At 55.6% G+C, this 24067-nt stretch overlaps 5 protein-coding genes across 9 annotated transcripts; 4 read left to right on the top strand and 1 right to left on the bottom strand.

Annotated features, from left to right (window-relative positions):
- The first annotated feature begins 554 nt into the window (after positions 1–554).
- On the top strand, positions 555–2461 carry Gpsm3 (G protein signaling modulator 3). The gene is made up of 4 exons (XM_021185858.2): positions 555–962; positions 1163–1265; positions 1444–1649; positions 1878–2461. Exons 1-4 carry the CDS (start codon positions 924–926, stop codon positions 2013–2015), a joined length of 486 nt encoding a protein of 161 aa, XP_021041517.1. The 5' UTR covers positions 555–923; the 3' UTR covers positions 2016–2461.
- Positions 2462–3231: 770 nt separating this feature from the next.
- Pbx2 (PBX homeobox 2) lies at positions 3232–7221 on the top strand. Its single transcript, XM_021185859.3, has 9 exons — positions 3232–3467; positions 4269–4342; positions 4565–4812; positions 4936–5126; positions 5252–5387; positions 5470–5623; positions 5936–6024; positions 6305–6391; positions 6502–7221. The coding sequence occupies exons 1-9, from the start codon at positions 3247–3249 to the stop codon at positions 6592–6594; spliced, it is 1293 nt and encodes a 430-aa protein (XP_021041518.1). The 5' UTR covers positions 3232–3246; the 3' UTR covers positions 6595–7221.
- Positions 7222–8393: 1172 nt separating this feature from the next.
- Positions 8394–11620, top strand: Ager (advanced glycosylation end-product specific receptor). Its single transcript, XM_021186419.3, has 11 exons — positions 8394–8595; positions 8792–8898; positions 9039–9231; positions 9403–9467; positions 9570–9657; positions 9749–9931; positions 10044–10174; positions 10685–10826; positions 11040–11066; positions 11184–11310; positions 11396–11620. The coding sequence occupies exons 1-11, from the start codon at positions 8544–8546 to the stop codon at positions 11490–11492; spliced, it is 1212 nt and encodes a 403-aa protein (XP_021042078.1). The 5' UTR covers positions 8394–8543; the 3' UTR covers positions 11493–11620.
- Positions 11621–11792: 172 nt separating this feature from the next.
- Rnf5 (ring finger protein 5) lies at positions 11793–14358 on the bottom strand. Its single transcript, XM_021186012.3, has 6 exons — positions 14018–14358; positions 12973–12991; positions 12769–12881; positions 12618–12672; positions 12425–12542; positions 11793–12350 (listed from the first exon to the last, which is right to left on the bottom strand). The coding sequence occupies exons 1-6, from the start codon at positions 14155–14157 to the stop codon at positions 12253–12255; spliced, it is 543 nt and encodes a 180-aa protein (XP_021041671.1). The 5' UTR covers positions 14158–14358; the 3' UTR covers positions 11793–12252.
- Positions 14359–15023: 665 nt separating this feature from the next.
- Positions 15024–24025, top strand: Agpat1 (1-acylglycerol-3-phosphate O-acyltransferase 1). 5 transcript variants are annotated; one of them, XM_021186008.3, is made up of 7 exons: positions 15024–15172; positions 21040–21239; positions 21467–21600; positions 21869–22044; positions 22172–22267; positions 22367–22442; positions 22828–24025. In XM_021186008.3, the coding sequence occupies exons 2-7, from the start codon at positions 21049–21051 to the stop codon at positions 23010–23012; spliced, it is 858 nt and encodes a 285-aa protein (XP_021041667.1). In that variant the 5' UTR covers positions 15024–15172; positions 21040–21048; the 3' UTR covers positions 23013–24025. The 5 variants fall into 5 exon arrangements, with proteins under 5 accessions (XP_021041667.1, XP_021041669.1, XP_021041664.1 ...); XM_021186010.3 differs by lacking the exon at positions 15024–15172 and adding an exon at positions 15435–15624; XM_021186005.3 differs by lacking the exon at positions 15024–15172 and adding an exon at positions 15436–15715.
- Positions 24026–24067: the final 42 nt, after the last annotated feature.

The raw sequence follows: 24067 nt of genomic DNA, 5'->3' as shown, positions 1-24067 counted from the left end.
TCTTCATCCGATTTCATGCTCCGAGTCACTGGGCTCCAACTTCACAGGGCAGACAACCTTTTGAAGACCCCAGATGTCTATCCGTTCTGCTCCCTTCCTGGAGCTACTAGAACTGATTGAAGGCCGAGCTAAAGTCAGTATTCCACTCTCAAATCCCTAGGCAAGTTTCCCCCTCACCCTTGTCTATGCTAGCTTGGCTGCCAGTAGACATTCCCTCATACTCTCCACCGTCGGCAATGCTTGGGGCAGCGATAACTCTTCAGCCCCAGTCTCTGGCTACTTTTACTGTGTTGGGCCAGTGTTAGGGCATAAGATGTATTGCGAGGAATGCATCCGGGGTCAACAAGTCTTCTGCTCCCCCACCCCCCAGAATCATGCCTTTCCCTGACCCAGTAAATCAAGAGAGATGAGAAGGGTCAAATCCTAATCAGGATTAGTTTTAGGGAGAGAATGAACCTGGTTTGGGGGAGGGGGATCCCGAAGAGTGAAACCACTTCCTGTGTTGTAGCTAGTTCCGGTGTTGACAGAGAAGAGCTGGAGGGGAGGTGGGGATGGTGGAGCAGTGTGGCCAGCTAGGGGGTTACTGAGGCTCTGGAGATGAGCCGGCAGGAATCCGCCCTGTCAGGAGCTTGCTCCACTCCTGCAGCTGGAGTCTCTCCCGGTCTCTGTCCTCCCCTGGGGCAAGAGAGGTCAAACAAGCTGTTTGGGTGGGAAAAAGAGGATGGAGGAAGTTGACAGAGTTGGGCGGGGCCCATGGGGGGGCTGACCAGGAACCCGGCTTCCTGCTCAGTACCCTGGCACCCAGCCCCCAGCTCACCCCCACCCCGTCCAGCCCCCATTCCCCTCAGGAACCCAAGGTTCCGGGTCCTCCTCCCAAATTCCAGCTACTCCTCCCCATCAGTGTCTCTTCCCCAAGTCCAGGGATGGAGGCTGAAAGACCCCAGGAAGAAGATGGTGAACAGGTGAGCTGCTGGGGTGCCGGGCTGGGGAACCAACCCAGGGAGAAGGGACATGTGGGACCTAGTGACAGGTGGACACAGGAGACTTGGGAAAGCTTGGGCACACCAAGACAGGAACAAAAACGCAGGGGAAATGGGTCCCTGGCCTAGCCCTCCACCCACTCACACCTCTGACTGGAATGAACAACATGTCTTGGTATCAGAGTCTCCCGCAGGATGATCAGGGCTGGCCCCCTGTGAATGCCACCGCTCGGCCTTGGAGATCTGCTCCTCCCTCTCCTCCTCCTCCTGGAACCCGACACACAGGTACCCCACCAACCCTGGAAGATCTTGACCCTATCACCCAGGCTACCCCAGTGTGGGTCCACTAACCATCACACCTGTTGGTCCCTAGCTCGTCCACCAGCTCACCTGTCCCCACTGCTTGCTACTCCCATTCTGTCCTAGCCTCTGGGTCTGAATCCTCCTCCTTCCTCTCCCATAGCCCTAGGGCCCCGTTCTGGCTCCCTGCTCTCCCTGCAGACTGAGCTCCTTCTGGACCTAGTGGCCGAAGCCCAGTCCCGCCGCCTAGAGGAACAGAGGGCCACCTTCCACACCCCCGAGGCCCCACCAAACCTAGCCTCAGCCCCAACCCCACCCCGGCTTCTTGAAGACAAAGAACAGCTCTACAGCACCATCCTTAGTCACCAGGTAAGGCACATCCCACCCCACATGCATCCATGGAGACAAGACCCAGGTCTCCTAGCTGGCCTTCTGCCTGAGCCCTAACTTCTTTTTCCCTAAGCATATGTCCTTTGGTAAGCCTCTAGTCTCCCCATCCCCATCACAGATTTCCTATCTGCCCCACACCAACCCTGGTCTCTCTCACCCAAAACCATCACAGGCTACCAATGCCCTTTTCTCCCTCCACATTTCTAGTGCCAGCGGATTGAAGCCCAACGGTCTGACCCGCCCCTTCCCCCCGGGGGGCAAGAGCTTCTGGAGTTGCTGCTGAGAGTTCAGGGTGGAGGTCGAATGGAGGAGCAACGATCCCGGCCTCCTACACACACCTGCTGAGACCGGAGCTCCTCACCAGTCCCTTCTCTCTGGGACTCAAAGCTGGGACACTCCCCGAAGGTCTTCAACCCTGTTTGGCAGGGGTACCAGAGATGGAAGACCCGGCTAAAATTGCAGTATTTACCACCCACTTTCCCTGGGGACTGGACTTGGGACAAGTACTCTAACCATGAAGATAAGCAAGGTAGGGTGGACACAACTCCCGAGGACAGTTAAGAGTCTCTATCCTGAGCTGTCAAGCTACTAAACGGTGGTGTGAGGGCTGCGGCCTGCCCCTGCCTAGTGAGAAAAAAAGGGAAGAGTAAGACAATTGTCCAGCACTAGCAGTCTCAGGCCCCAAGGCAGAGGGGCCCAGAGGCGGTGAAGCGACTCTTACCCCGCCCCCACCCTGCTGCTGAGTCTGTCTGATGTTTTGGTTGTATGAATAAACATAATTCCCCTCTGGACTGAAGACTGGTATCTGGGGGGGGAGGGGGGCGGTGCAAGGTGGGTAGGTGAGGCCTGGGGCAGCCGCTCTCCGCGATCTGGCCAGAGGCCAGCTCCCCTCCCTGGCTGGTTAATTACTGGCTCATTAAGCAGCGGCTGGAGACCTCCCTAATCATCTCCCCCAGCCCCCAGTCTCCCGGTTTTAATTAAGTCGAACAAGGAGGGGAGTCATTAGAACAAGAAATATGAACCGAGCTGTCGGAGAACATTCCAGAGGCCGGAGTCCGCACCACCCGACCATGGCCTCGGAACCCAGGTGGCCGAGACACCCACCCTAGCGCCCTTTCGGCCAGCGCCGGGGCCAACCCAGTCTCTCCCCGGCCACCCGGCCGCTCCCCGCTTCCACCCGCCGCCGCCGCCTGCGTCTCCCCGCCCCCGGCTCCTCCCCGTTCCTCCTCTCCTCCCCTCCTCTTCCTCCCGCTCCCCTCCCCCAGCCGCCTCCCTCGCTCCCCCTTCTCCCTCCTCCCTCCTCTCGCACACACACCCCCGCTTGGGCCTCCTCTCTCTCTCTCTCGCCGGCTCCATTTTCTCCGCCGCCGGGGGCCGGGGTCTCCTGTGGGGGTGCCCAGGCGGCACCCCGGGTCTCCCCTTCAGTGCCGGGGTGAACCCCCGAGGGGAGCCGGGAGGCGGGTTGCCGGGCGGGGTTGGGGCGGAGGGAGCAGCGGCCCCAGCGAGTTTGGGGGGGAAGTCACCCGGCGGGGGGAGGGGCGAGCAGGGAGGGGGCCTCAGGCCCCCCCCCCCAGCTATGGACGAGCGGCTGCTGGGGCCGCCTCCTCCGGGCGGGGGCCGTGGGGGTCTGGGGCTGGTAGGTGCGGAGCCCGGGGGCCCTGGCGAGCCTCCCGGTGGCGGAGACCCCGGTGGGGGAAGTGGGGGGGTCCCGGGAGGCCGAGGGAAGCAAGACATCGGGGACATTCTGCAACAGATAATGACCATCACGGACCAGAGCCTGGACGAGGCCCAGGCCAAGTGAGTGCCCCCACCCCGGGACCCCGCTCACTGCTCTGAGTCCTCTGCAAGCCCCCCTCCCCCAGGGCCCTCTCTGGATCTTGCAACTCTTTTCTTTCCTTAGTTCTAGTGTTCTCTCAAAGCTTGCTTTGCCCCTAGGCCCTAAAACCTCCTCCACAGAGCGAACCCCAGGTGGTCTCACTCCCTCCTAACCTTTTGCTGACCCCTACAGTCAACTCTGGCCCATGTCCTGGCTCCCAGACTTAGAAACTGTTCTCAGCCAAAGCTGTCTTCCCTAACTAACCGGCTAGCCCACCCCGTTCTCCGCGTACGGATCCAGGATCTCCACACATTCCCTTCCACGGAGGTCGGGGCCTCCAAGAGTCCTCAACAGCCTTCCCCCTGCTCAGCCCACACATTCTGTACTGAACTCCCAGGTGGCAGGGCACCCCCACCCCCCTTCCCAGGCCCTCTACCGCCTCACACTGACAGCCTCCAGTTCCCTACTCCACAACCTACCTAGTCACCTTTATTTCTTCAGTCATCTCTAGATCCTTGCTCCATCTTTTTGCTTGAACCATCCCTCTTAGCCTCAGCCCGCCCATAGTGACTTTAGCCCCACTGCCTGCATCTTCTGCTTCCTGTGACCCTGCTGCTTCCCGAAGCTATGGCAGCTGATCTCAACTATCCCTCCGACTCCACTCTACCCCGATTCCCACTTAACCCCCTCGCAGATTATGCCCCCACCTTGTACCCTGGCACCCCTCTGGTCTTTCTCCTGCCTGCCGCCTGAACCCTTTCTCTCCTCCTGTTCCTCCTAAGGAAACACGCCCTAAACTGTCACCGAATGAAACCTGCCCTGTTTAGTGTTCTGTGTGAAATCAAGGAGAAAACTGGTATGTAGGTGTCCCCTCTGATGCTCACTTCTGGGAGCAGGACTCTGCCTTAGGGCTCAGAGTTTGACAACTTGAAGCCTTGAGGAAATTGAGCGCCACAGAGGTTGCTTGAAAGGAAGTGGGGAGGGGAAGCCCTGGAGCCCTGGGACTGAGGATGGAGCTTTGACCGGGGATGGGGGTGGGGGGCGAGGGGTTCCTTAAGTCTGTTTGCCTGCCTGCTAGGCCTTAGCATTCGGAGCTCCCAAGAGGAGGAGCCCGTGGACCCACAGCTGATGCGCCTGGACAACATGCTTCTGGCAGAAGGTGTGGCTGGACCCGAGAAAGGGGGCGGCTCCGCAGCAGCTGCTGCAGCCGCCGCAGCCTCTGGTGGTGGCGTATCCCCGGACAACTCCATCGAACACTCAGACTATCGCAGCAAGCTTGCCCAGATCCGCCACATCTACCACTCAGAACTGGAGAAGTATGAGCAGGTGAGGGGAGGCAAGCGAGTGAGCAGGTGAGGTGGACCCGAGAGTAAAAAGGGCCCCCCCACACCCGGGACTCTAGAAGCCCCAAGCCACAGGGCCTCCTCAACAGCCTACCTGCTCCAATAGGCATGCAATGAGTTTACAACTCACGTCATGAACCTGCTGAGGGAGCAGAGCCGCACGCGCCCGGTCGCCCCCAAGGAGATGGAACGCATGGTTAGCATCATCCATCGAAAGTTCAGCGCCATTCAGATGCAGCTGAAGCAAAGCACCTGTGAGGCCGTCATGATCCTGCGCTCTCGCTTCCTGGATGCCAGGTCGGGCTCAGGAACCCCGTCCCTCCCTCCCGTACCGCTCCAAGACCCCTGGGCTGCCCCGTTATCCAGAAGGGCGGCGCTATGATGATGCTAGAGTTTCTGACATGCTCCGTGCTTCTCTGCAGACGGAAACGCCGGAACTTCAGCAAACAGGCCACTGAGGTCCTGAATGAATATTTCTACTCCCACCTGAGCAACCCTTATCCTAGTGAGGAGGCCAAAGAGGAGCTTGCCAAGAAGTGTGGCATCACCGTCTCTCAGGTACTCGGGGGTTCTCGGATGTTACTAGGAGAGGGGTCCCCAAGACAAGGTTCCACTTGACCCTCTCTGCCCGACACTGCAGGTTTCCAACTGGTTCGGTAACAAGCGAATCCGCTACAAGAAGAATATTGGGAAGTTCCAAGAGGAGGCGAACATCTATGCTGTGAAGACAGCCGTGTCAGTTGCCCAAGGGGGCCACAGCCGCACCAGCTCTCCAACGCCCCCTTCCTCCGCAGGTGGAGCCCACTGCCACACTGGCTGGCTCATTTGAGTGTTTCTTGCCTTTGCTTCCACTTGTGTCTGTGCAGGATGATAGCAAGGAGGACTTTGGGGTGGGGTGGGGGGAGACCAGGCTAAGATGGGGTGGCAATGTCAAGGGGTAGCCTGTTGTGAGGGAGGGCCTGCTGTTCTGTGGATAATCTGCATATACTCCAAGTTTATTCCCAGAGAGTGAGCTTTCTGGAAGCTCAGGGTTGGGTTTCCCTCCTGTCCCCCATCAGAGGGCCCTGTGCTTTTTCTCTGATTCTCTCTCTCTCTGCCCTCGAAAGGCTCTGGCGGCTCTTTCAATCTCTCAGGATCCGGAGACATGTTTCTGGGGATGCCCGGGCTCAATGGAGATTCCTACCCTGCTTCCCAGGTCAGAAGGCCCAGCTCCTCTCTTCTCTTTCATTGCTGCGTGCATGATGGGGAGGGCAGGCCGGTGGGTATATGTGCGACTGCACACATCAGTATCACAGGGCAGCTCTGTGGTCAGTTCTCCCATCTTTAGGTGGGTTCAGGGGATCAAGCTCAGATCAGGAGGCTTTACCTGACAGACACCCTTTTCCTGCTGAGCTGTGCGTGCCCTGCCCCACCCCCAAACACACAAGACCCCCTCTGAGGCATCCGTGGGTCATGCCTTTCTTTGTAACCTGCAGGTGGAATCACTCCGACACTCGATGGGGCCAGGGAGCTACGGGGATAACATTGGGGGAGGTCAGATATACAGTCCTCGAGAAATTCGGGTGAGTGGGTCAAAGGGCCTCGCTGCCTCCAGCTTTTGGCTCTCACCGGGGTGGGAGTGTGACCCCCACACTGGGATTTCCCATTCTGACTCTCATTCTCTTTTTACCAGGCCAATGGTGGCTGGCAGGAGGCTGTGACCCCGTCCTCGGTGACCTCCCCAACAGAGGGACCAGGAAGTGTTCACTCTGACACCTCCAACTGACCTTGCCCCTCAAGGTCACGGGGCTGGGGGCTTCCACCAGGCAACTCTTGAGGACTCTGGGCATCTAGAGGACAAACCCCACAGAAGCACAAAGCCGAGGGCCATTGGGGTTGTGCCCTCCCCGACCAGACGCTTGGTGCTGGGGTGCTGACAACATGGCAGGGAGAGTGGGGTGTCCCCATTTCTTCTTTCTTTTTTTCTTCTCACCTCTCACCAAAACCAGATACCTGTTTCTCAGATGTCTCTTAAATCTACAACCTAACACCAGTTGTGTTTGTCTTGGACTCCCCCTACTTCTGTTCCCCACCCCACTTACATACTCTGGAATCTGGAGATGTCAGCCCTGCCCGACCCAGAGATGCCAAAAATGGGGACTCTTGGACAGAGGCCCTGGGCCAACACCCCCTCCCCCATGCACCCCCACCTCCTGCCCCTCCAGACGGCTTTATTACCTCATACGCAGCTCATCTTAAACCAATAGAACCGCTCGGTGGACAAGAGTGTCTGACTCGGATATCTACCTCGGAGGGAGTTTCTGCTACTTTAGAAAACTGTTGCCTAGGCTTTGGAGTTGGACTTTTTGTTTTGTTTTGTTTGTTTTTTAAGAAAAGAAACCCTGAATCTGTATTTCTTTTTAATTGTTTCTGTTGGTAGTGGTGATCCTTAAGTTTTAATATAGTTTGAAGAAGTAGGGTTTTGGGTGTGTGTGGGTGTGTGTGGGTGTGTGTCTTAAATAAACATGCTGATTTATTTTTGTTTACCCACTCGAGAAGTAAGAGCCAAAGGGGCCTAGTAAGAGAACAGACAGAACTGGTGGTGGCTACTTGATCCAGCCTCCCAGTGGGGAATTGGATTTTGTAGGATACCAGGTTCTCAGCCTGGACACTTGGGTTTCTTAGCCTGTGCAGGCAGATCTCTGCTGTATTTCATATGGAGCATGAAGCCCCGTAGCCTCCTGCCTCCCTCACCTCCCCAGTAACCTTTGGGCAAGGCTAGACTGAACTCAGTGATTTTGAAAAAGTCAAAAGGCTTTTGTTTTGTTTTTTAAACTATTTGCAGAGTGGAAAAGATTGATCGGGGAGGGGAGTTCTTGCCAAATACGCTAAATATGGGCTGGGTGCTTCTATCTGTGTCTCCCCCAGTTTCCCAGAAATACGTGTTTCTGTTCAGTTCTTAATCTCATGCCAAAATCAAGGGGGTGGGGAGAAGAGGGCGGTCACAGAAAGCCAGGTATGAGGGAAGGCTAAAAAAGTCTCAGCCCTGAACCCTTCTATCTGACCCCCCTCAGACATCCTCAGGATCTTCAAGACTCACCATGGGGAACCCCTTCCATCAAAAGCCCAGGCTGGACTGAGGGAGTGAAGAGGGTGGTGGGAGGCAGGGGCCAGGGCCAGTTTCTCTCCTCACTTGTAAACATATAGATTCACAGAAAAAGAAAAAAAAAAGAAATTGCAGTTTTAAATAAAGATATTTCTTTTTCCCCTGGGTTTAGTTGAGATTTTTTTTTCAAAAGAAAAGAAAAAAAAAAAAAAACTCCCCTAAAAGAGTAATTCTTACAAAGCTCCAACAGGTTTGGGGCCAGCCTTCAGAACAAAGATGTACCCAGAGTGACAACAGACCAGACTGAACCATGTTGCCTAACAACCTGCCCACTAGTGAACCCCTGGCACTCATGATGGAACTCGGTGGGCTAAAGGAAGTGAGGTCCTTATTGGTGTAGAACCTTACTCCAGGGAGAGGCAGTGCCCAGAGGCTGCCAGTGTCCTCAGGTCGGGTGAGATTGCTTCTAGTACCTGAAGGACTCTTGTCCCAGAAGCACAGATTCCTGGCATTCTCTGACAGAACGAGATGGGAGATGGGGGCAGGGTAGAGGGTACAAGCCCCACCTAGGGCAGTGGCCACAGCGGGAAGAGGGGCAGACAGAACCTGGAGCCTGGGAAGGAAGCACCATGCCAGCGGGAACAGCAGCTGGAGCCTGGGTGCTGGTTCTTGCTCTATGGGGTGAGACACTCCCAAGCCCCAACTTTCCCCCTCAGCAGCCCTGCTCCCATCCCACCCCCAGGACCTCCCTAGCCCCTAGAAATCCCCTTGAACCTGGGCACCACTTTCCAAAGACCCTCACCCACCCTGTCCTACACACACACACCCCAGCCCCACCTCTCCCCTTCCACCCTCCCACAATGATGCTACCACCCAGGAGCCGTAGCTGGTGGTCAGAACATCACAGCCCGGATTGGAGAGCCACTTGTGCTAAGCTGTAAGGGGGCCCCTAAGAAGCCGCCCCAGCAACTAGAATGGAAACTGGTAAGCAGCTCCCCACACACACGCACACACCTGGCCACTCAACCTCAGGAGCTACCCTTGAGGGTCCCCAGCATCCCACCCTGCCTAGGCAGCTCATCCCCAGAGGGCCCAGTCTGGTTAGGTTTTTCTCTTCTTCACAGAACACAGGAAGAACTGAAGCTTGGAAGGTCCTCTCTCCCCAGGGAGGCCCCTGGGACAGCGTGGCTCGAATCCTCCCCAATGGTTCCCTCCTCCTTCCAGCCACTGGCATCGTTGATGAGGGGACTTTCCGGTGTCGGGCAACTAACAGGCGAGGGAAGGAGGTCAAGTCCAACTACCGAGTCCGAGTCTACCGTAAGGGTCCCAGGCTAAGTCACTTCGCCTTTAACAAAAAGCTTTCATGTACCCTCAACCCTTGACTCCTAACCCTGGTGTGTCTGGACCTCTGATCTCCACTGCCCTTCCTCCTGTGCCTGAGTTGTGAGGACCTCCAAAGGCAGGCTTATGACTGAATTTTCCCTCCAGAGATTCCTGGGAAGCCAGAAATTGTGGATCCTGCCTCTGAACTCACAGCCAGTGTCCCTAATAAGGTAGTAGAAAGCCAAGAAATTAGAGAGGGTCCTTTGAATGCAGATGTGTGCCTATGTTGCCTCCCACAGAGTCAGACGGTGAGGCCTCCATTCTTTCTCCAGGTGGGGACATGTGTGTCTGAGGGAAGCTACCCTGCAGGGACCCTTAGCTGGCACTTAGACGGGAAACTTCTGGTTCCCGATGGCAAAGGTGAGTGCCAGGGTACCCTGCACCCAACTACCTTCTTCCTGATATCCCTCCATACCATTATGGGTGTTTGATCTCATCATACCCACCACAGAAACACTCGTGAAGGAAGAGACCAGGAGACACCCCGAGACGGGACTCTTTACACTGCGGTCAGAGCTGACAGTGATCCCCACCCAAGGAGGAACCACCCATCCTACCTTCTCCTGCAGTTTCAACCTGGGCCTTCCCCGGCGCAGACCCCTGAACACAGCCCCCATCCAACTCCAAATCAGGGGTGAGTAGGGAGGGAGGGCCCAGTCTGGCTCTTGGGGAGGCAAGAGCCAATCCCAGGGCAATCAGGCTGGCTGCCAGGTGTCCTGATGGACTTCATGCCTGTCCCCACCCAGAGCCTGGGCCTCCAGAGGGCATTCAGCTGTTGGTTGAGCCTGAAGGTGGAATAGTCGCTCCTGGTGGGACTGTGACCCTGACCTGTGCCATCTCTGCCCAGCCCCCTCCTCAGGTCCACTGGATAAAGGATGTGAGTGACTAGGAGAGCTAGGAATGACAGGCGGAGGGCTAAAGTGGGGAAGGCAGCCTGAGAGCTGGGTGGGGCAGGCTGGGAGGCAGGCTGTTGGCTCTGGAGATGAATAGTCCAGGATGTGTGCACAGGGTTTTCCTTCCTTCCTTTCTCTTTCTTTCCTTTCTTCCTTCTTTTTTAAACTTACTTATTCATTTTATGTTTGTGAGTACACTGTAGCTGTACAGATGGTTGTGAGCCTTCATTGTTGGGAATTCAATTTTAGGACCTCTGCTCGTTCTAGTCGGCCCGCCCCCTCAGTCCCAAAGATTTATTATCATACATAAGTACATGGTAGCTGACTTCAGATGCACCAGAACAGGGCATTAGATCTCATTACAGGTGATTGTGAGCCACCATGTGGTTGCTGCATTTGAACCCAGGACCTTCGGAAGAGCAGTCAGTGCTCTTAACCTGCTGAGCCATTTTGCCAGCGTTTCTAAGTCTCCTGTCTGTCCTCTTTCCCACCAGGGTGCACCCTTGCCCCTGGCCCCCAGCCCTGTGCTGCTCCTCCCTGAGGTGGGGCATGCGGATGAGGGCACCTACAGCTGCGTGGCCACCCACCCTAGCCACGGACCTCAGGAAAGCCCTCCTGTCAGCATCAGGGTCACAGGTAACCCCTCCCCAAATCCCAGGGACAGGAAGGGGGGGCTGAGGTAAGGGACACAAGATGCCATCTCCCTACCCGACTCAGACATGAACCCCAGTAGCCACGCCACCCCTTTCTCAGTGCTTCCAAAAGCCTGTCCAGCTTTTCCACCAACTGAGGGGAGTAGCCATTGGGCCCGAGCTCAAGTTTTCCCTCTGACCACTCTTTGTCCTCCAGAAACCAGCGATGAGGGGCCAGCTGAAGGTGAGGGACTGGACTAAAGTCAGAGAGGAGCATATGGCTGCCGCGTGTGACTGGGTTCACAAGGAAGGAGTGGTGTGTGCTAGAGCTATTCCCTCAACCTTCCCTATGTCCCTACAGGCTCTGTGGGTGAGTCTGGGCTGGGTACGCTAGCCCTGGCCTTGGGGATCCTGGGAGGCCTGGGAGTAGTAGCCCTGCTCGTCGGGGCTATCCTGTGGCGAAAACGACAACCCAGGCGTGAGGAGAGGTGAGTGAGAGCCTGCAGGTTCCAGGCAGCAAGTGAGGGCTGTCAGAGAGAGGCAGCCGAATGCCGCAACACTGTTCCTTCTCAGGAAGGCCCCAGAAAGCCAGGAGGATGAGGAGGAACGTGCAGAGCTGAATCAGTCAGAGGAAGCGGAGACGCCAGAGAATGGTGCCGGGGGACCGTAAGAGCACCCAGGTCGACCCTGTGTGATTGATGGCCCTAGACCAGCTTCCCCACATACGATCCCAATTCCACCTTGAGGCACTTCCTTCTCCAACCAGAGCCCACATGATCCATGCTGAGTAAACACCTGACACGATGTGTTGCCGGCTTGTTGTCTGTGTGCTGTGCGGGAGAGAGGCAACCTCACTCCTGCATCCCTGGGGGCCTTGCAGGGGAGGGGCTCACCCTATGCCTCCTGCCATACCAGGCTGGTCAGAGCGGCACTGTCCTGGAGGGAGAGACTGGAGAGACTTCCCAGCAACGTGTTTCACCTTTATTTTTATTATTATTATTATTTGAATTTGTAATTAAAGGAGGTAGTGAGGGATGGAAAGAGACACTTCAAGAGTCAAAATTCATATTAGACAGTGGGTAGAGAAAAATTAAATTAAGTCAAGTGGAGGAGTTGGGGAGAGCCCACCATTAAACACCAAATCAAGAAATCTGGAGGAAAGCAAAGGATTGGGAGAACTGGACACCTGTCTGTCTGTCCGTCCTCCAGGCTGGGAGTGTCTGTGCTACTGGGCCAGCAGTACACAGCAGCAGGCACTCCCATCTTAAGCAGACTGGTCACTCCTCGCCATGCCCTCCGGAGAGAGAGGCCTCAGCAGACAGAGATGGGTCATGGAAGTAAGCGGGTGGTCCAAAAGCAAGGAAAGGCCAGCACAGGACTCCCAATACTGATTCTCCTCTAGCTGGAGGTGGGCAGGGAGGAGACAGAGCTCAAATACTGAGCAGCCAGAAAAAGAAAAAGATGGCGAGGAACAGGAATAGGGAATCTTGCCAGCTGGAGGCTGAGTGACCCTGTCCCAGATCCACACCTGTAAGGGAAAAGAAAGCTTCAGAAACCTGTAGGGCCAGAAGAGGGCACGGGGAGACTTGGGGAAATCCTTACCTGCGCCTCTTCTGAAAGGCTCGTGGGCATTGAACACGGTGGTGAAAAAGCCAAAGGGGAAGGCACCGACACCAAAGGAGAAGTGGAATCCCCCGGCATCACCAAATGGCTGGAACCCCTAGGGAGGCAGGGAAGATGAGGGAAGCCCACAGGCTTGGGCACCGGAGGGACACAGCTGGACAAGGAGACTCACCCCTCTGCTCTCTGGAGCTGGTCGCTGGCCCTGAGGGCGGGGTGGAGTTTTCAATCTGAGAGGAAGGAGAGAGGCAGTCAGCACCTTTCACACCCTGTCTCGGGATGGGACAGAAGCCTGCAGCTCCCCTCAGCATCATGTTGGGTCTCACCTGGGATCCTGTGGCTTCTGGCTCCCTCGCCCATAAAGAGGGATGACCTTCTCCCTGCTGATGCCGGCTTTACACACCGGGCATTCTTGCCGGTCTGGCCGTGTCTCCAGCCACTGCAAAGAAAATATGAAGTGTTTTCAAGTACAAAGAGCATCTCAGAGCTCCTTGACCCTCCGTTTCCCAGTCCACCTCATGAACACATACCTGGTGAAGACAGGGCCAACTGGATGAAAAACAAACAAACAAAAAGCACACATCAAACTACAGAAGAGAGCTGCAGACCCCAGAACATGGAAGCCCACCTCCCGTCTCCCAGGCACTGCTGCTCTACTGCTCCATTTCTCTCCGTATTCCCAACAGCTTCTAGCTTACTTGCTAACTTGACTTTCCCAGCTTCTTGCCTTTGATACTTGGCGTTCAAAGGTACTCACATTGGGTCCTCAACATCCTCCACACAATTTGATCCTTTTCTCTCTTCCGGTGTCTCTTCTCTGTCTCTCCCTGTCTGTCTCCCTCTACACACACATACACACACACACACACACCTTCAACCTCTCCCCTTTCTGCCTCCAAACTTGACTTCCCAATTCAACAGGTTTCCTTTCAGCCTGAACTCCATTCTTGCTCCTAATCCTCCAGACTCCCATGGTTTTCAGACACCCACATTGTTCCTCTCCTCCTTACTTCAAGCTCAGTAAAACCCCTCTCTCCATGACCCTTCACCCTCTCCATCTTGTCCTTACACAATGCCATTGTCCTCAGGTTTGACAAACCACCCCCTCCCACATCCCATCTTAATATGACCCACATCTAGGTCCATAGTCCCTAGATCTTCCCTCCTCCTCCGACAGGCACATCCCCTCAACTGAAGTCTCTCATCTATTTTTATCTCAACACCTGGGTAGGTCTAACGGGGTACTGTGGTTCAGGTCTCGCATGGAGGAATATGCAGCGTCCCCTATTTCCCATCCCTCCTCATAACATACCATGCACCAGCTCATAGGACCCTCCTGGAAAGATATCTCATCTGCACAGACGTCACCGTTCCCGCACCCCCACCCCATCTACACACATCAGCAAAGACACAAGTCACCACTTTAAGGCCTCCCCTACATGTATGTGGGGAGGTGGGGTGGGACGTATGCCCTCTGGTCATCTGAAAAAAACCTGCATGGTCCCCGCTCTCGGCCTCCCCAGCACAAAGACGAACCCCGCCGCCTCACCCCAAGCCCCTGACTCGGATTCTCACCAATACAGGTGGCCACATACGCTGACCACAGCTTCGCGAGCTGTCTCCAGACATATATTACATTCGAAGGTCGCGCTCGCCCCGCCCCGCTCGCGATTTGGCCCTTCGGGGCCCCCGTCTTCTTCCTCTGCTGCTGCCATAGCAAGTTCTGCTTCGCCCCCACGTAGCCCTCAGTACCCCCAGGCACACACACATATACACTCACACAGGGCACACACACAGGCACACACACACTCACGCCCCAACAAAGCAGGACCGCCTTCGGCCCAGGATCGTTGGGCAGACTTCAAGTTTTTCTCATCATTATTGGTCGAGGTACCTGCCAATCATATAGGATTCAAAGGACACGATTGATCCAAAGAGTGGGGGCGGAAAAAGGTGTGTGTGGGCCCTACCCTTGCACGATGATGATTGGCTGATAGGGCTTCAGTAACTATGCACTGCCGAGGGATTGGTCATAATGAGCTAGGCCGGTGTTGTCACTCAGCTAGAGAGGCTTTGATTCGTCAGTTTAACTGCCAGTCATAACCAAAGCTCAGAAGGGATTGGGTCAGGCCTACAGAACTCGCCCACCATAAGCCTCTTTCTTTCTTTCTCTTCCTCTTTCTGAGAATGTCCGGGTTCCTATTGGACTTTAGAGCGAATGGTTCCAAATCAAATGATTGGCTGGCATGACACGGAAGAATGAGCATGCGTAATAACCCGGGGGAGGGGGCGTGGAATGGGCCAACCCAGACGAAGGCGGTGTCGACTCCAGTCCCGCCCCTTCACTCGCTCTCTCGTCACCATGGCAACCTCTCCGTTATTGGCGGGACCTTCGGTTCAAAGGCCTCGGCTCGGCCTCATCCGGGTCTTTCTGCCCGGACTCTCTCCGCTTGATTGGGCGGTTTACTCCGCCGCTGATTGGCCGAGATCTGGAGAGCCGGTGCAGAGCTGGAGGGGGGGGGGGGGGGAGGCAGAAGTACCAGGGTCGCAGGGTTCAAGATGGCTCCGGCCTCCTTGGGTGACGTAGAGGGAAGACCTTGGGTCCGCCCCTCCCTCTCGGAGAAGCGGGGAGCAGAGCTGGGGTTAGCCCGACTCGTGGATGGTGCGGCCGTCGGTCTGTGGCGCCGGTGTTAACCCCACTCTCCTGGTTGGACGACTTAGCCTCTCTAGGTGATTCTCACAGCAGGACCGAGCCAAAGGCCCACCGTTGTAATGTGACACAGCAGACCACAGTGAACCCCCACTCTGTCCTAAACCTTACACGCAGAAAAGGACTGGTTCCACCCTCTTGGGAGTGAGCGCCCAAAGGGCAGAGGCCGACCCCTAGGTGACCCGCCGCAGGATGGGGTAGATCCGCCCCTTCCTTGTAGTTTGCCCTGCATAGATTTGGATCTTTTTCCTGGCTGGACGGCTGGCAGCTTGGGCCTTTCCAGCACTCAGTGACCCTCACTGTGGCCCAAGGCCCAGAGTTAGGTAACAGTCCTCGCATTCGCAAGGGCTCTTCACCAAGCCATGTAAATCACCCAGGGCAAAGGTGTCCATGGGCGGGAGACGAGAACAAGCTAGCTAAGGATTATTCAATACCTTGATAAAGGACCTGTGTGACTGAGGAATAAAGAAAGGTGAGAAGCTGGGACTCTATAGGAGGAGGTACGGAGAAGCGAGGAGCTGGAGTATTGAAGAGGTTTAGATGCGGAAGAGGCGAATATGGAGGTAGGAACGATAGACTCGTCCAGAGTGTGAAGAGGGAAGTAGGGTTTGGCCAGTCAGATACGCGGCACATCCCACCATTTTATCACCCTTAGGGAGCAGTGTTTTATTGCTCGAATTCCATCGAAAGATAGGACTTAGCTTCTTACAGGTCTCAGCTATAGCCTCAAACTCGGATACTCTTGCCCGAGGCTCTCACGTACTGCTGTTACAAGCATACACCACCAAAGCCAGTGGCCAGATCGTGTTGGGCGGGAGTGGTTGGCTCAGATTGGGTGAATGAAGAACTAGGAAAGTACTACGTAGGCAAACAAGGTTGAAAGGGAGAGAAGGTCAGAGGGCTCGTTTATCTTTAAAGACTAAAGGTGGGTGGAGGAGATGGAGACCCGGGACAAAGGGCAAGTGGACAGAAAGCTGGAGAGCTATTCAGGGAAAGCCCGAGGCCTGAGCAGAAAAAGGTGAGCCTACTGCTTGAATTCAGAAGGTACTTCATAAACGTTTGTGATTGAATGGGGGACAGGAAAGGCGGGAGGAGTGTTTGGGGATCCTAGAGTTACATAGCGCTGGGGTTCAAAGAAAGGCAACGGGTTCAGAGAGCGTGCGAGCGAAGCTAGACGAGGCAGAGGAACAGAGCAGCGAGGGAGCCGGGGTCACCGGTGCTGAAACCGTGGCACGAGCGATGAGGCTGACCGAGGCCGCGAGCTCCACTGAGCTCCCCGGGGCGGGGCCAGCGAGAGGCCCGGCAGGCGTGGGGAGGAGATGCGGGTCTCTGAAGAGGCGATTGGCGAGGCCCGCTGCCCATCATAGACCCCCACTTCCTGGCCAGCCCCGGAAGTCAGCAGGCGCTGGGAGGGGTGGGGGAGATAGCGGCGGCAGTAGCCCCGGCCCTCAGAGAGCCGGCAGGGAGGGAGGGAGGGTGTCGGGGGTACTGCCCCCCACCATTCCTACCGATATGGGCCCAGCTTCCCACTCCCACCACCCCTCCATCGGCCGGGGCTAGGACATCCCCAAATCCTGTCGCCCCCTTGGCACCGACACCGAGACAGAGATACAGCCAGCCGCCACCACCGTTGCCGCAGCCTGGCTGGGGAGGGGGCCCGTCCCCCAGGCTCCCCGCCCCATTGAGGTGTGGGCGGGAAGGGGGTGGGAGGCTGTGGGAGGAGGGGGCCGAGAGGCACGGGGATGGGGAGAGATGGGGCCGGGAGGGCCGGCTGGGGAGAGGGGCCTGAGCGGAAGAATGGGAGCGACGAGGGCTGGGAACTGGCTCCGAGGTTGGGGGGCTCGCTCAGAGTGCAGAGGCGGGCGAGAGGAAGGATGGGAACTCGGAATTTGGGACGGGGGTGTGGACAAGGGGACGAGTCTTGAAGAGGGGATTCCCTTCAGCCCTTCTGCTGCGTTTTGGCCCCACATGACTTCTGGGTGGCGGTGAGAAGGCCAGGACTGCTTCCTAGGAATTGCTGTCAGGCACCCGCTAACCTCGCTAACCTCTGGGCACGGAAGCAGCACTTGGCTGGAAGCGGCCTTCCACACAGAGCCCCTCACTAGCACACGAGTGGCCTGTGGGAGGTCCGGCGCCTTGGATAGGTTGCCCGGCTGCTGTGCAGCCCTGTGCTGTGCTTTCCACGGACTGTAGAGAATGACGTTTAAAATCCCATCAGAATAGCTATCCGCTTTCACGCCCATTGCCCCAAGTTCAGTTTGTGACACGCTCCAGGGTCAAACCTGTGTGAGGACTTGGTATGTTTCACCTGTTGGGTGTTTCCGTGCGGCCTACCTGCCCTGGGGCTTCCCGTTTGCCTTAGCTTGGTCCCTCAGCCTTACAGGTGTTCAGTTCCAGAGGGTGCAGGGTTCTTCTGCCTGTGTGGGGTTCAGTGGCTTTCGCCCTGTGACCACAGTAACCTGTTTAGTAGGTGTGGCTCTCACCAAAGATCTGCATGGTGTGACGACACATCGATGTGGCACAACGGTGGCATGTACTGGTTGCACCTGCCATTTATTTTGTAAATTCCTTGTCGGTATGATTGATTGATTGTGTGCTCATTAACCCATTTGCCATTCCAATGTGTTTATGGATCTTCAAACATTTCTGTCTAACGGCAAATCCCTTCTTCAAACCAAGTGTTACACAAGTATTGTTAATTCTGCAAAGTATTTTTTTGTTTTGTCTTGAGACAGAGTCTCAACGTAGTCCTTCCTGGCTAGCCTCAAGCTTGCCTGTCTCTGCCTTCTGAGTGCTGGTATGAAAAGTATATGCCGCCATGTCCAGCTAAGGATTCTTTTTCTTTTCTTCTTTTTTATCCCCCATCCTAGGGGCCTTGGCAGTTTCACATACCTTATGCTGGCCTCAGCTTGACATGTAGCCAAGGCTAGTCTGCTATTCCTTACATGCATGTGACACAACACCCATGTTCCAAAGAACCGTTCTTCCTTGGCTGACCACCCGACCTGTCTCTTCACATCTGTTTCTCTCCGTGGGCTGTATTTATATTCTGAGTCACATCTAATGCAAGTCTGTCCTGTGGCGAGCCCACAGTGCCCGTATTCATGGATGGACCACTATCTGTGCCCCACTCTTTGCAGGGTTGGCACGTTGGATGACAAGTATGGTGGCATGTTGGTTCCGTTGTGCATGCTGTGTGAGATGGCATCTTCGAGATGTGGCTTCCGTCACTGTGGCTTCCCTGTGGCCCTGTATATTTACAGTGGGTTGCTCTAAGTCTTCTTGCTGTCACCAGTATTTGGGGCAGGGGAGGTGACTTTTCCTAGTTAATATACCTAAAGGAGGTAGCCATTGATGACACTGAGAACACTTGCACAGAAAATCTCGGCACTGTGGAAGCAAAATGAGAGAAAGCAGAAACAAGAACTGTGCTGCCTAGCGTTAGCTGAACAACTGTGGTGGTGTCTGTGGCCAAATAATCCCGTCACCAAGGTTTGCTGAGCATCCTCTGTACCTACTTCTGGTGGGCACTGAAAATAAGGCAGAATCCCTGGCCTGAAGTCTCCTACAGTCTGGAGGAAGCTGGGCAGAAAAAAAACCAGTGAGCATTTACCCAAAGCATGTTATCACCATCAGTACTTGGCAAGACCATGGAGCCTCATACTTACCTGGAAGGCACATTAACATACAGGTTGGCCTGGTGCCGGGGTCACAATGTGTGGGTGAGGCACACAAGTTTATATTTTTAGGCCTTGACAACCACTGATCATACCAGTGTGGTGGCACACACCTTTGGTCCCAGCACTTGGGAGGGGCAGGCAGGAGCGTAGTTAACGATCAGTCTGGGGATATGCAGGGGCAATCAAGAAAATTTGTAATGAAAACGTGGGCCTGTTCAGGTCCCAAAAGACATTGGGAAAGTGGTGCCGGCCTAGGTGAGGCAAGAGGAGGCAGGGCCTGCCAGCCAGAGAGAACAGCGTAGTAAAAGCGCAGAAGCATGGAGGTCTTGTGGCAAATCTAGGGACGTGAAGTAAATCATTTTGGAGATGGGGTCAAAGAAGTGCAAGTCAACTTTCCAAGAAAGGTCTTTTGGAGAGACAGATCTCAGACTGAGGTGACAGCATCTCTGGCAGCCATGTGAGGAGGGGTAGAAGGCAACACTGCCCACAAGCAGCGTGCAGCCCAGGGATCAAAGATGCTGGGCAGAGCAGTTAGAAAGCCCACTGTTTGGAGTTCTGGGGGGTAAGGGTGGAGGCAGGCTTTCCTCTAAAAGGAAGGAAGAGCCTTTGGCCTACATGGAGAGACAGGTATAGAACTGCCTTTTTTATCACCTGTGAGGCTGCCTCCAGCAGTGGAGCAGAGGGGAGTAAAGAGGAAGGGCCCAGAAGGCAGGTTCTGCATGCTCTCCTGCACCTCTTCCTGCTCAAGCCTCTTCCTGCCCTGGCAGGCATTAAAAGTTCCTTGTACTGTTTCCTTGATATGACCTCTCATACAACCTGCCCGCCCTCACTGCCTCCATGAGGCTAGAAGGGAAGACGGGAAGGTTGGGTTTCTTTGCCTGTCTGTGGAAACGCCTTGGTATGTTGGGGATAGGGGCACAAAGTTCTCCACCCGGGGAGGAGAGAGTTTTCTAGACATGAGCTTACTGTGTCTGTCACCAGGTTTGATATTGTGTGTGTGTGTGTGTGTGTGACTATATTAGTCTCAGCATGCAGAGACTTTTGTATCTGTGACATGAGCCTCAGGTCTTACCACTTGAACCACAGCGTTTGTCGGGCACTGTTTCCATGTCTGATGTGTGTGTATGTGTGTGTGTGTGTTCATGCAGTGACAGTATAGTAAGGTTCAGTAGCACAGGATGATGTGTGTGTGTGTGTTTGTGTGTGACTATTAGTCTCTACATTTGGAGATTTTTGGATCTGTGACATGAGCCTCAGTTCTTGCCACTTGAACTACAGCGTTTGTAGTGTTCCCCATGTCTGCTGTGTGTGTGTGTGTGTGTGTGTGTCCATGCAGTGACAGTGTAGTCAGGTTTGGGAGCACAGGAGGATTAGGTTTGTCCAAGGAGCTGCTGCCTAGGAGCCCAGTAGCCTGAGGTGAAGCTCTTTCCTGGAGCCATTTCTTGTGAAAACAATGGTGCAGGTTGTGACTGTGTGGGCCATACACAGAGTTTAACATGCCACATAGACCAGCGCTGTCCACCAGACATCGAATGGAGCTGCCCTTGGTTAGTTTTCAACTTTTGATAACCACAGAATAAAAGGCAAAGAGAAACAGTGAAGTTCATTTTATTAGTCTCTTTAACCGAAGCCAGTAGAACCAGAAGGAATGGGTAAAAGATTAGGTCAGGTGGTAGAACTCTTACCTCGCATGCGCAGGGCCCCGCACTGGGAGGTGGGGCGAGTGTTATGGGATGGTTTACTGGCCTGTTTTTCACCCAGAGTCCTCACGAGTCTGGTGTGCATTTAACAAACTCAGTCCCTCTCCATTGGAAGTGAACGGTACGTGCATAGACTAGCTGTTCAGAGCACATTGTGGTGCCCCATGCCTGTCCCCTCAGCGTGTAGGAGACAGAGGAGTGTCGGTCGCTATGAATTAGAGGCCAGCCTGGGCTACAGAGTTCCAGGTCCACTTGCCTCAAAAACCATAGTGTTTCCCAGCCACCGTGTGCTTCCCAGCCACCGTGTTAGCAACCAGCATCGCTCACTGCTGTTCCCCTTCACTTACCTGAGAATGTGTGCATTTGGGGCTCTTGTCTGTCTGCATCTAAGAGTCCTGGGGTGGCTGAGAGGAGCTGTCTGACTGGATTCCTCCCCATTCTGGATCCCTGAAACATCTTTGAGCCTTGCCCACTGTGCCTGGTTAACCTGGTTCCTCCCGTCCACAGGTGACCAGAATGGAGCTGTGGCCCGGGGCCTGGACGGCGCTGCTGCTGCTGCTGCTCCTGCTGCTGTCCACCCTGTGGTTCTGCAGCTCCAGTGCCAAGTATTTCTTTAAGATGGCCTTCTACAACGGCTGGATCCTCTTCCTGGCGATCCTCGCAATCCCCGTGTGTGCTGTGCGAGGGCGCAATGTCGAGAACATGAAGTAAGAGGGGAAGGGGTGAGAAGCGGTGGGTCTTGAGGGAGCCTGAGTGGGAGAACGGAGTGGAAATGGAAGATTTGCAGGGGAAAAGAACCCAGACACAAACCCAGAGACAAGGATGTGGGGAGAGGATACAGAGGCGGCCAGAATGCAAGGAATAGGTAGGGGTATGGAGGCTGGCAAGTGGACGCCAGAGGATCCCACTGGTCCTCCTCGCTGTGACCCCACAGGATCTTGCGTCTGCTGCTGCTCCACGTCAAATACCTGTATGGGATCCGAGTGGAGGTGCGCGGGGCTCACCACTTCCCTCCCACGCAGCCCTACGTGGTTGTGTCCAACCACCAGAGTTCCCTCGACCTGCTTGGTGAGGCCTCACGGGGCCCAGTCCTCTAGCAGAGCCTTCTGGCCCCTCCCATACCTGCTTTTCCCTCCTCTTGGATGTTATCTGTCCTCGGGCCTCCTTCCCCTGGGGTGGGTCTGCCCTCAGCAGGTGCACATACCTGTGCCAGCCTCAGTTTCTCAGGCCTTTCCCATCCCACTCTTCAGTGTGTGGGGGTGGTGTCCTGGTGGGTGGCAGTGCCCTACGATGCTGCTTGTGCCCTGATCCACCCCCATCCCCCACCCCTGCCAAGGAATGATGGAGGTCCTGCCAGATCGTTGTGTGCCCATTGCCAAGCGTGAGCTACTATGGGCTGGCTCTGCTGGGCTGGCCTGCTGGCTGGCAGGAATCATCTTCATTGACCGGAAGCGCACAGGGGACGCCATCAGTGTCATGTCCGAGGTGGCTCAGACCCTGCTTACCCAGGATGTGAGTCTTTCTCAGATGGGGACCTGGGGACCAGGGCATGAATGGCTTCAAACCACAATAGTCAGTGCTGAGTCCTCTCAGCGTGGCAGCTATTGACCCTCCTTGTGTGTTTATGGCCTCCCATCAGGTGAGAGTCTGGGTTTTTCCTGAAGGAACAAGAAACCACAATGGCTCCATGCTGCCCTTCAAACGAGGCGCCTTCCACCTTGCAGTACAGGCCCAGGTGATCACAGCATCTGCCCGTCTGCCTGCACCCGCACCCGCACCCGCACCCCTCCTCCCTGCCCAGGACATGTGTGTTCACTGCTGTCCCTCCTCCCAGGTCCCCATCGTCCCCATCGTCATGTCCTCCTATCAAGACTTCTACTCCAAAAAGGAAAGACGCTTCACCTCACCTGGTAAGCTCGCCAGGATTGACGCCTCTGGGCAGGGAGTAGCCAGGAAGTTCATTAGGAGGCTGGGAATGTCCCTGAGGTGGGGGGATCCTAAGTACCCACTAGACATGCCAGGTAGGTAGTACCAGTCTCTCCAAGAGGACTGTTACGGTCTGAGGGACAGTGACGCTGGTGTGTGCAGAACTGGACTGATGACAGTTCTGCACACTGGCCGCACACTGCAGTGTAGACAGGGGCCTGGCAGAGACCTGGGCAGAGGCCTGGGGGTTTTTGTCAGCTGTTGGCCAGAACAAGGAAGGTGGAGGGAAGGCACAGCAGCAGGATTGCCCTACGGTTGGCGAGATCCAAGAGTGCTGGTCACACCTGATGCCGGTCCTCATCCCACCAGGACGTTGTCAGGTGCGGGTGCTGCCCCCAGTGCCCACAGAAGGGCTGACACCAGATGACGTCCCAGCTCTGGCAGACAGCGTCCGGCACTCCATGCTCACCATCTTCCGGGAGATCTCCACTGACGGCCTGGGTGGTGGCGACTGTCTGAAGAAGCCTGGGGGAGCGGGCGAGGCCCGGCTCTGAAATCCACCCCCTTCTTCCTCCCCGTACCTCCCACCCAGGGTCTGAGGCAGGGCCAGGCCCTCTTCCCGGGTCCCCACTCCTTACTCTCCTTTTGGAATCCTCAACTTCTGAAGTGAATGTCACTCCATGTTCTTTCCCTGCCCCACCCTTGGACTCTCCTGCGTGGGTGCAGTCTCCACTCCAAGCCCCACCTGCCATCTTGTCTTGTGGGACAGTTGCCTCCCCTCATCTCAAGTGGCTCATCCGATACAAGGGTGGGAGACATTCCATCCCACCCGTCCCTCAGTGGTCTTTGTGTGGCCTTCTCTCCCTCTCCGCCCTACACTGGACAATGGACTCGTCTGTTGCGTTCTGTGGAGCAATCTATCCTTCACCCCCAAGTCCACAGCCTGATGGGGCTCGTCTCCTAGTGAGGACTCCTCATCCTGTGGCTGGAAGCTGCACCTGACACTCCTCACAGGCTCACCTGGGGACTGACTGCCTCAGTACTGTCACCTCCATGGGGCTGACACCCACCATGGGGCTGGCTCGTGTAACTCAGAGGTCTCATCCCTGCCCATGCCAGGGCTGAGCACACTCCAGATGCCAATTTCTGCTTCCCCCTAGCCTCGCCCCTGCCCCAGGTAGTGGTCTTCAGGGTCCTGGCCCGGCACCATCTAACCAAATTCTGGAGAGGCAGACGCCAGAAGCTGCTCTCTGCTCCCTGGGGCCTTAGCGAGAAGAGCCTGACCCTGGGGAGAAGGAGAGGAGGGCGCTTAATTTATTTCTCTCTCTTTTTTTTTTTTTTTTTTTTGAGGTACCTCCCTCTCTGAGCCAATTTTCATTTCCTCCCAGTGGCGTTGGCCACCCCTGCCTCCCACTCTAGACCCATTCCTAAAACCCAGGAGGTAGACTGGGGGAAGAAGGAAGGGGTGGGATCCAGTTTTGTGTGGTTGGTTTTTATTATCTGGATAACAGCAAGCAACTGAAAATAAAGAGAAAGAGAGACGTGGGGTTCTCTGCGGCCTGTTGCACCTCAGTGGTTGATATCCATATCTTCTGATCCCAGGTTAGCA

The sequence above is a fragment of the Mus caroli genome, unplaced genomic scaffold (genome assembly GCF_978045245.1).
Source record: "Mus caroli unplaced genomic scaffold, Mus_caroli_1 scaffold_18, whole genome shotgun sequence".
In the NCBI taxonomy this organism is placed as follows: Eukaryota; Metazoa; Chordata; class Mammalia; order Rodentia; family Muridae; genus Mus; species Mus caroli.
The sequence above is the reverse complement of the archived record's forward strand: the minus strand, read 5'-3'. Positions and strand labels throughout refer to the sequence as shown.

Coding starts and splice junctions, on each gene's coding strand:
- Gpsm3 (XM_021185858.2), top strand. CDS start 924: ATGGAGGCTGAAAGACCCCAGGAAGAAGATGGTGAACAG. Junction 963..1,162: donor AGGAAGAAGATGGTGAACAG/GTGAGCTGCTGG, acceptor TCTTGGTATCAG/AGTCTCCCGCAGGATGATCA. Junction 1,266..1,443: donor TCCTGGAACCCGACACACAG/GTACCCCACCAA, acceptor CCTCTCCCATAG/CCCTAGGGCCCCGTTCTGGC.
- Pbx2 (XM_021185859.3), top strand. CDS start 3,247: ATGGACGAGCGGCTGCTGGGGCCGCCTCCTCCGGGCGGGGGCCGTGGG. Junction 4,343..4,564: donor TGAAATCAAGGAGAAAACTG/GTATGTAGGTGT, acceptor CCTGCCTGCTAG/GCCTTAGCATTCGGAGCTCC. Junction 4,813..4,935: donor AACTGGAGAAGTATGAGCAG/GTGAGGGGAGGC, acceptor CTGCTCCAATAG/GCATGCAATGAGTTTACAAC.
- Ager (XM_021186419.3), top strand. CDS start 8,544: ATGCCAGCGGGAACAGCAGCTGGAGCCTGGGTGCTGGTTCTTGCTCTA. Junction 8,899..9,038: donor AGCAACTAGAATGGAAACTG/GTAAGCAGCTCC, acceptor TCTTCTTCACAG/AACACAGGAAGAACTGAAGC. Junction 9,658..9,748: donor TCTGGTTCCCGATGGCAAAG/GTGAGTGCCAGG, acceptor TACCCACCACAG/AAACACTCGTGAAGGAAGAG.
- Rnf5 (XM_021186012.3), bottom strand. CDS start 14,157: ATGGCAGCAGCAGAGGAAGAAGACGGGGGCCCCGAAGGGCCAAATCGC. Junction 12,673..12,768: donor CAGAAGCCACAGGATCCCAG/GTGAGACCCAAC, acceptor CCTTCCTCTCAG/ATTGAAAACTCCACCCCGCC. Junction 12,543..12,617: donor CAGCTCCAGAGAGCAGAGGG/GTGAGTCTCCTT, acceptor CTGCCTCCCTAG/GGGTTCCAGCCATTTGGTGA.
- Agpat1 (XM_021186005.3), top strand. Junction 21,601..21,868: donor GAGTTCCCTCGACCTGCTTG/GTGAGGCCTCAC, acceptor ACCCCTGCCAAG/GAATGATGGAGGTCCTGCCA. Junction 22,443..22,827: donor AAGACGCTTCACCTCACCTG/GTAAGCTCGCCA, acceptor TCATCCCACCAG/GACGTTGTCAGGTGCGGGTG.